Raw genomic sequence first — 10,146 nt, forward strand, 5'->3', positions numbered from 1 at the left:
GCGCAAAGGGAACTCTTGGTTCTACTCTTATTTTCAAATACATTTTTGACCCATATAGACACATTAAACACCTATTAGGCACTATAGTTTCGGAAAATTAAAAAATTTTCCACATAATGAGTACCTTTAACTGTCCTGGACCCATTATGTACCTCTTTCAGAGGTACATAATGGGTCCAGGACAGTCAAAGTATTACAGACGTCCTCTATAATCCTTTAACTACCGCTGCAGAGGACTGGTATGGGGGGAATAATGAAGATATTCAAGTATGAAGACATTGTTTCCTGCCCACAGACTGGTGATCAGTCAGAACGGCCGGGCGCTGCACATAGTGTCTCAGCACCAGTTCCTGGACTCACCAGAGTGGTTTGGCGTCTCTACTGACGAGTTCTTCCAGGTTAGTCTTAGGTTAAGTGAAGTTCGTCAGGAAACAGGACAAGTGTTTCCTGACGTGGGTTTTAGATTATGATCCGCGGTTGGAGCTTTTGGTCATGTGACCGAGGCCTTCCGCTGGCTTACCGGTCCACCCCTTTAAAAATTATGGTCATTTATAACCATTTAGTGTCATATTCAGGTCGGTCTTAAAGATTTGATGAGTAGTATCAGAGTTGTAATCATCTGCTAAAAAATAGAGGTCTCTTGATTTTTTGGAGTTTATCCTAGGTAATTTACACATGTTCAGCTGTGTATGGTAATAAGACACTTCAACGCCTTTTGGGCTATACCTTTCATATAACTTCGAAGAGTTTCGAGAGTTTCACTACTCAAGCACACCTGACCAGCCGGGCTGTGGCTTGTACGTTGGATTGCGTGCAGCCAGCAGTAACAGCCTGGTTGATCAGGCTCTGATCCACCAGGAGGCCTGGTCACAGACCGGGTCGCGGGGGCGTTGACCCCCAGAACTCTCTCCAGGTAAACTCGGAGCCCGGTCATGGGCCAGGCTCATCTGGTCCTTGCCTGGTCAACCAGGCTGTTGCTGCTGGAGGCTCGCTGCTGCACATATCCATCACAGCCTGGTTGATCTGGCAGCTGGTGAAGATACTTGTCCAGTTTCCTCTTGAAGGCTTCTACACTTGTTCCAGCAGTGTTTCTGATATCTTCTGGTAAGATGTTGAATAGTCTGGGACTCCGGATGTTGATACAGTGTTCCCTTATTGTCCCCACCGCACCCCTCACTGGGTTTATTTTAAACTTCCTCCCATATCTCTCACTCCAGTATGTTATGGCAATGTGCAGATTTGGGTCCATGCTCTCGAGTACTTTCCAGGTATATATTATCATGTATCTCTCTCCTCCGCTCCATTGAGTACATGTTCAAGACTTCAAATTCAAACTCAAAGCTTATTCTCTATAAAGATTACAATGTTGAATTTACAGAATTTGGTTGTTGTGTGGTTTACATGTAGTTAAATAATGATTACAGAGTGTACCACTAGAACGCCTAGCATGGCTAGGCATTTCGGGCAGACTTAGTTTAATTCTTTATTTTAAAATATTACAAATTATGAGGTAAGTTGGTATTATGGCTAAGTGACTAAATACTAGTTTGTGAGTTTAGCAATGTGAATGCTTTTGTTTTGGCACAGTACATAGTTTCAGTATTGGAGTATCATAGGATTCATTATTTTAAGATTGAGATTAATATTTCTGTTTATGGTCAAGTGGGTGAGTGAGTGTAAGTGTGAACCACCAGGTGGTATTCGTGTAGTTAGTTGATGGGGTGTATCAGGGAGATAAGATGTTTTCTAATGGTAGTTTTGAAGGTGATGAATGTGTCTGCAGTTCTAGAGTTCTCAGGTAGGGTATTCCAGATTTTAGGGCCTTTGACATACATTGAATTTTTGTAAAGGTTTAGTCGGACACGGGGAATGTCGTAGAGATGTTTGTGTCAATTCAGTTCAATTCAATTCAATTCAAACTTTATTCTTTATAAGTATTACAATGCTGAGTTTACAGAATTTGGTTATTGTGTGGTTTACATGTAGTAAAATAATAATTACAGAGTGTACCACTAGAACGCCTAGCATGGCTAGGCATTTCAGGCAGACTTATATTAAATCTTAGGTTTAAAATGTTACAGAATTATGAGATATGAGATATGACTTGAAGGCATCCCCAGTAATTTAGGTACTTTACTGGCTAAATGTGAGCCGTAAACTATCTCTGTATTTGTTCCATCTCTGATATTTCTCCTGCTTTGAACTGGGCTGTCAGCACTGAGCAGTATTCTAAGGGAGGGAGCACTAGCGATTTAAAGAGTATTATGGACACAGGTAAGAATGGCCTGTAACCTGGTCATAATGGGTTTTTTGGAGCAAAGAAACTCAACAGTAATACATATTTAACTTGTATTTCCTTCCCCAGATATATATACAATTTTGTAACTATGTACATTATGTACAGGAGTTGAATATAAGTGTACCACATGGTGACAAAGAATGGCAAAACAGAAGCCAGAAAGAGAAAGCACCGTAATCAACCAGCTGCTAGGCAAGTCTGGCAAATGCTGACCGCGAGTGAACCACATCGCCTCAGCATTTGGCGGGCTCGCTTGTAATTGAACAATGAACCAAGGTACTGATTTAGTGACAGGTACCCTAAAAAATCATTAAACCCTTAGCAACCAGTTCGTTGGTTGGGAGGCAGCCTATATGGGAGTGTGTACATATGCCAAGTAAATTGTAACATACCCTTTGCGTGCCACAGTGTCACCATTGGCAACATTTCCCCATGTTTTGAAAGTTCTCAACACCCACCCCATCATCTTCCTGGCTGTCATGATCTTTGTTTTGTTAGAGTCTTTAAAAGAAAGATCAGCTGACATTATTATTCCCAGTTTTTTTGTGTGTTCTTTTCGTTCTACAATACTTGTTGACCCTCTTCAGTTTTGCATATAGTGTTCCTTTTGAGGTGTCCCGTAGCTCGACTGCTAGCGTACTCAGCTCACACATTGAGGTCTGGAGTTTGAATCTCCGGTACAGCTGGAAAACATTAGGGGGGTGTTTCCATAAGACGCCTGCTGTCCCAGTTCACCCATCAGTATAAAATGGGTACCTGGGTATTAGTTGACTGGTGTGGGTCACATCCTGGGACAAAACTGACCTAATTTGCCCGAAATGCTCAGCATAACAAGTGGCTTTCTGTATAGTAGTATGTTATTGATGTCAGCTAGGCCTGTATACCTTGTACATACACTTATATAAATAAAGCTTTTATTATACGTATTCTTATTATTCATTCTTTCCATACCTAAGCAGCTGGACCTTATCACCATTGAATGTCATGTTCTCTACTGCCCACTGGAAAACCCTGCTTATGTCTTCCTGTAATTTTTCAGTGTCCTCTACTGCAGTGACTTTCATGCTTATTGTAATGTCATCTGCAAATGATGATACAAAAGTGTGATGGGTGTTTTTATCTGTCTGCTATGATGATGAGAAACAGCAGAGGTGCCAGGACAGTGCCTTGGGGCACTGAGCTTTTTATCTCACTGATGCTGGATGTTGCTCTGTTTACTACTACTTTTTGTGTTGTGTATGTTAGGAACCCGAAAATCCATTTGCCTACCTTCCCCGTAATGCCCATGGCCCTCATTTTGTGCGCTATCACTCCATGATCGCATTTGTCAAATGCCTTTGCAAAATCTGTGTAAATCACATCTGCATTGTGGTTGTCTTCTAACGCCTCCGTAATTGTCATAATTGTTCAGTAGCTGTGACAGGCATGATCATCCTGTTCTAAAACCATGCTGGTTCAGGTTATGCTGGTTGTGTTGGTCCATGAAATTTGTAATCTGCTGCCTCATCACTCTTTCAAAGGTTTTTATGATGTGAGAAGTTAGGGCTACTGGCCTGTAATTTTTAGCTAGTGTTTTACTATGTCCCTTATGCAAAGGAGCTATGTCTGCACTCTAAGGCCTCCAGTATTTCACCTAGATCTAAGCTCTTTCTCTAAAGAATACTGAGAGCTCATGCTAGTGGTACTTTGCACTTCTTTATAAATAGGGCATTCCATGAATCTGGTCCAGGTGCTGATTGAGTGGGCATGTTATCCATATCTTTTTTGAAATCTATGGGATTTGTACTAATGTAAGTTAGTTGGTCTGCATAGCCTTCTGCTGGAGTGAAAAATATTTCTGCATTTTCTACCTTGCTGTCATTTAGTGGGTTGCTGAACACCAACTCGTACTTTTCTTTTAGGATTTCACTCATTTCCTGTTCGTCAGTATACGAATCTCCTCTCAATAATGGTCCAGTTCTACAGGTAGTTCTTAGCTTGGATTTTGCATAGGAATAGAAATATTCTGAGTTTCTTGCAATATCCTGTATGGCCCTTTGTTCCCTTTGTACTTCTTCTGTTAGGTATAACATCCCAAGTTTTTGCTCTAATTCAGTGATCTCTCCGCTAAGACTATCTTTCCTCTGTTGCAGAATGTGTGTTTTTAAGCAATTTGGTAACCTGTTTTCTTCTTCAGTAATTTACACTATGTATGATAATTGTACTTATGTGTACCTGTAACTAAATAAGCTTAACTTACAATCGCTGTATAGTCCTTGTGGCTTAGCGCTTCTTTTTGATTATAATAATAATAATAATTAACTTACAATTGTCTTGTATAGTAACATAACCCCCCCCCCCACAAAAAAGTCAGTTACAGTACTTATTGAAATTCAAATTTTATTTCTTTGCAAAGTGTACAATGTGTGATTTACATGTTATAAAACATTGTTAGCTAAAGAAAGCCACTAACATGTGTGAGCATTTCTGGCAGACTAATTCTAATGCTGACACACTTCTTAAAACTAGACATAGATTATGGTGATTTCTAGTACATTAAAAGTTATATGTACGTACATGTATATCCAGCCAAGTGAGTTGTTATTAAACTACAGAAAAAAACTCAGGTTTTATAGAATGCAACTTTATTTCTTTTCTGCAGTATAAAAAATATAAATGATAAAATAGACGCATGTGCAACTCTTGGGTATCTTTATTGAGGAAACATTTTGCCACACATTGGCTTCATCAGTCCATACAAAGGAGAAACGTGAAGAGTAGTCGGTTCTCTGAACTATTCATCTACATTCCTGTCAGACACTGCAACTTCTTGGGATCTTAATACTTGGGAATTCTTTGCTTGCCTAACCCTTGGGCATGACCTACTTTCACATGGACAAATGTGACACCACCTACGACTGCTGCACCTCTCCTGCCTACGGTATATAAGCTCATATGCTGTATTCTATTCAAGATTGATGGACTGACCACATTGACTCAAGGTTGAGGGACTGATTACCTCATTTCCCTCCTGCTCTTCATGTTTCTCCTTTGTATGGACTGATGAAGCCACTGTGTGGCAAAACGTTTCCTCAACATCTTGCTCCTGGGAGATTTCAACTTAAGGCACCTAAAATGGAGGAATATAGCAAATAATATTGTTGCAGTAATAACACCAGGAGGCAGCTCTGATGAAAACTCACACTCACACGAGCTTTTAAATCTCTGCACAAAATTCAATTTAAACCAGCAAATAATAGAGCCTACTAGACTGGAGAATACACTAGACCTCATCTTCACTAACAATGATGATCTGATAAGAAATGTCACCATATCAAAAACAATATACTCAGATCACAACATAATTGAGGTTGTTCAGACATGTATGCGTGGAGCCCCAGACAGACATAATGAGATTAGTCACGAGGGAGCATTCACCAAATTCAACTTCAATAACAAAAACATAAAGTGGGACCAAGTAAACCAAGTCCTAACCGATATAAGCTGGGAAGATATACTAAGCAACACAGACCCCAACTTATGCCTAGAACAGATTAACTCGGTGGCACTCGATGTATGCACAAGGCTTATTCCTCTAAGAAAAAGGAGGAGTAGATGTAAAATAGAAAGGGACAGGCGCTCCCTTTACAGGCGATGGAAAAGAATAACAGAGCGGCTAAAAGAGGTCAATATATCTGAAATGCGTAGGGAGGCACTGGTCAGAGAAATAGCAAACATCGAACTTAAGCTAAAGGAATCTTATAGGAGTCAGGAATCGCGGGAAGAACTAAAAGCCATAAATGAAATCGAAAGAAACCCAAAGTATTTCTTCTCCTATGCCAAATCAAAGTCGAGAACAACATCCAGTATTGGGCCCCTACTTAAACAAGATGGGTCCTACACAGATGACAGCAAGGAAATGAGTGAGCTACTCAAGTCCCAATATGACTCAGTTTTTAGCAAGCCGCTAACCAAACTGAGAGTCGAAGATCAAAATAAATTTTTTATGAGAGAGCCACAGAATTTGGTTAACACAAGCCTATCTGATGTTATCCTGATGCCAAATGACTTCAAACAGATGATAAATGACATGCCCATGCACTCTGCCCCAGGGCCAGACTCATGGAACTCCGTGTTCATCAAGAACTGCAGGAAGCCCCTATCACGAGCCTTTACCATCCTATGGAGAGGGAGCATGAACACGGGGGTCGTCCCACAGTTACTAAAAACAACAGACATAGCCCCACTCCACAAAGGGGGCAGTAAAGCAACAGCAAAGAACTACAGACCGATAGCACTAACATCCCATATCATAAAAATCTTTGAAAGGGTCCTAAGAAGCAAGATCACCACCCATCTAGAAACCCATCAGTTACACAACCCAGGGCAACATGGGTTTAGAACAGGTCGCTCCTGTCTGTCTCAACTATTGGATCACTACAACAAGGTCCTAGATGCACTAGAAGACAAAAAGAATGCAGATGTAATATATACAGACTTTGCAAAAGCCTTCGACAAGTGTGACCATGGCGTAATAGCGCACAAAATGCGTGCTAAAGGAATAACAGGAAAAGTCGGTCGATGGATCTATAATTTCCCCACTAACAGAACACAGAGAGTAGTAGTCAACAGAGTAAAGTCTGAGGCAGCTACGGTGAAAAGCTCTGTTCCACAAGGCACACTACTCGCTCCCATCTTGTTCCTCATCCTCATATCTGACATAGATAAGGATATCAGCCACAGCACCGTGTCTTCCTTTGCAGATGAGACACCCGAATCTGCATGACAGTGTCTTCCATTGCAGACACTGCAAGGCTCCAGGCAGACATCAACCAAATCTTTCAGTGGGCTGCAGAAAACAATATGAAGTTCAACGATGAGAAATTTCAATTTCTCAGATATGGTAAACACGAGGAAATTAAATCTTCATCAGAGTACAAAACAAATTCTGGCCACAAAATAGAGCGAAACACCAACGTCAAAGACCTGGGAGTGATCATGTCGGAGGATCTCACCTTCAAGAACCATAACAATGTATCAATCGCATCTGCTAGAAAAATGACAGGATGGATAATGAGAACCTTCAAAACTAGGGATGCCAAGCCCATGATGACACTCTTCAGGTCACTTGTTCTATCTAGGCTGGAATATTGCTGCACACTAACAGCACCTTTCAAGGCAGGTGAAATTGCTGACCTAGAAAATGTACAGAGAACCTTCACAACGCACATAACGGAGATAAAACACCTCAATTACTGGGAGCGCTTGAGGTTCCTGAACCTGTATTCCCTGGAACTCAGGCGGGAGAGATACATGATTATATACACTTATATACCTAGAGAGACTAGTACCGAACTTGCACATGAAAATCACTCACTTCGAAAGCAAAAGACTTGGCAGACGATGCACCATCCCCCCAATGAAAAGCAGGGGTGTCACTAGCACGTTAAGAGACCATACAATAAGTGTCAGGGGCCCAAGACTGTTCAACTGCCTCCCAGCACACATAAGGGGGATTACCAACAGACCCCTGGCAGTCTTCAAGCTGGCACTGGACAAGCACCTAAAGTCATTCCTGACCAGCCGGGCTGTGGCTCGTATGTTGGTTTGCGTGCAGCCAGCAGTAACAGCCTGGTTGATCAGGCTCTGATCCACCAGGAGGCCTGGTCACAGACCGGGCCGCGGGGGCGTTGACCCCCGGAACTCTCTCCAGGTAAACTCCAGGTAATAAAGATACCCAAGAGTTGCACATGTGTCTATTTTATCAACATGTCGGTTCTCTGAACCATTCATCTACATACAAAATATAGTTTCATGTAATAAAATATTATCATCTCACACACACATTCATGTATAATACATATGTACATATAATTTCCTGTGGTTGTCATCTTTAATAATAATAATCTTTTATTTCTAGCAGTATATGTACAATATATACAGACGATAGCTGACACTACTATATAGAAAACACCACCTTGTTATGCACAGCATTTCCCGCAAATTAGGTCAGTTTTGTTTCTAGGATGTGACCCACACCAGTCCTCTAACACCCAGGTACCTATTTTACTTCTAGGTGAACATAGACAGCAAGTGTGTTAAGGAAATGTATCCTGATGTTTCCACCCATACTGGGGATCGACCCCCGGACCTCAGTGTGTGAGAGTTGAATGTGCTGCCAATTGAATTATGAGACATGACACTTCTCTCACCTCAAGATAAAATACAATAAAAGTTTATTGCAACATGATACATTATTTATACAGAAATGGGTGACACTTGAGTGTAAATTTATTTAGGCACAGGTACACATAAGTAAAATTATCATATACATAAATTATCTATAATAACCCAAAAGAAGTCAGTGACTTATTTCCATTGCATCTGTAAAAAATGAATGCAAGGTTGGTGCCTGAGAAAGGCTCTGGTTAAATGTCTCTGCTCTTTAAAGAACAACACTTATCCTCTTTTTATGCACAAAGAGGTTATTTATATTGTGTGCATGTATGTATGTGAGAATGAGAGAGAGAGAGAAGTAGCAGGAGAGCAAGCAAGTAGTGGAAGGGGAGGGAAGGGAAGAGGAGAGAAGTAGGAGAAAAGAAAGGCAAGTAGCTTCAGTAGGGTGAAGGTGATCTAGAAGAACTTTCTCAGCAGTATCTGGCGAGGCAGGTGGGCTGACAGGTGAACCAAGTAACTAATCATCAGTGTACTTACAGGTGTCAGCGACGGCCATTGAGGACTCTCGAGTGCTCATCTGGCACCGTGACAAGCTCAAACTCACCATCATGGGAGACCAGTTCCTACAAGCGGTCTTCGACCACATCCTGGGCCGCGACGTGGTCAAGAAGTTGATGCAGGTAACACACTCACCTGGCCAGAGACCAGTTTACATCACCCTAGCCACCATGTCTTTCCTAAAACAATCTTTCTCAGCAATTACTATCGCTTTTTCAAATAACTGTCATTAATTCCATTTTGGTTACTGTCATAAACATTATATTTCTTGATATTCGCATTTTTCACCAATTTCCAGTTAGGTTTGTGACAACTGTTAAGTTGTCAAACTATAGAAAAATTTCGACTATAGACAAAATATTCATTATCCATATTCATATAGATATATAGAATACTAATTTCAAGGTAAATGTAACAAATCCAATTTGTTCATTTCTCTTAAGTTAGTTAGAATTTATAACCTTACTGTCTTTTATTGTAAAGCTTTATGTACATGTATGTCTTGTATGTTTATATATATACAAATGTGTGTGTGTGTGTGTGTGTGTGTATATATATATATATATATATATATATATATATATATATATATATATATATATATATATATATATATATATATATATATATATATATATATATATATATATATATATTTGTATATATGTATGTATGTAGGTATATATGCAATAATCGCAGACAAACGAGTTAAATAATAGATCTAGGTCTTTCGTATTGCAGCCAAAACTTCCTCAGAAGCTTGCAATGTTGTAGGAGTAGAGTCTGAGCAGATGCGTCCATAAGTACCTCTGCTACTGGAAGAAAGACGGAGTGGAGCGGCAGGTGGTGCCTGGCAGTCTAGTGCCAGGTGCCAAAAGTTGAAGGAAGTATATTGAGGACCAATAGCAGCAGATGGCCCAGTCTATAAAAGTGATTGTGTAATAATGACCAAGAGAACATATCGTTAGTGATGTATCAGTTATCACAAAGATGTTGTCAGGCTTCCATTCATTTTGTCATAAAAGAACTTAAATTCTGATGTTTGTGGCAGTATGTTCTTTTAATTTCCTTTGCGAATGTGCATAACAGGAAAATGGTAGCTATTGTTTTCATACAAAAAATTTTTTTCTAGT

The 10,146-nt window shown here is 40.3% G+C and overlaps 1 protein-coding gene across 3 annotated transcripts in view; it reads left to right on the forward strand.

The window, feature by feature from the left end:
- LOC128693544 (popeye domain-containing 2) overlaps nucleotides 1-10,099 on the forward strand; it is a 37,735-nt gene extending 27,636 nt beyond the window's left edge. Inside the window, exons 2-4 of one of the 3 annotated variants that reach the window (XM_070080883.1) lie at nucleotides 296-398; nucleotides 8,995-9,135; nucleotides 9,755-10,087. In XM_070080883.1, the coding sequence (XP_069936984.1) occupies nucleotides 296-398; nucleotides 8,995-9,135; nucleotides 9,755-9,787 (277 nt within the window). In that variant the 3' untranslated portion in view covers nucleotides 9,788-10,087. Of the gene's footprint in view, nucleotides 1-295; nucleotides 399-8,994; nucleotides 9,136-9,754 lie in introns of all 3 variants that reach the window. The other 2 variants (XM_070080885.1, XM_070080886.1) reach the window with 2 other exon arrangements.
- Nucleotides 10,100-10,146: the final 47 nt, after the last annotated feature.

Source organism: Cherax quadricarinatus, unplaced genomic scaffold, assembly GCF_038502225.1.
Source record: "Cherax quadricarinatus isolate ZL_2023a unplaced genomic scaffold, ASM3850222v1 Contig1176, whole genome shotgun sequence".
Classification (NCBI taxonomy): Eukaryota; Metazoa; Arthropoda; class Malacostraca; order Decapoda; family Parastacidae; genus Cherax; species Cherax quadricarinatus.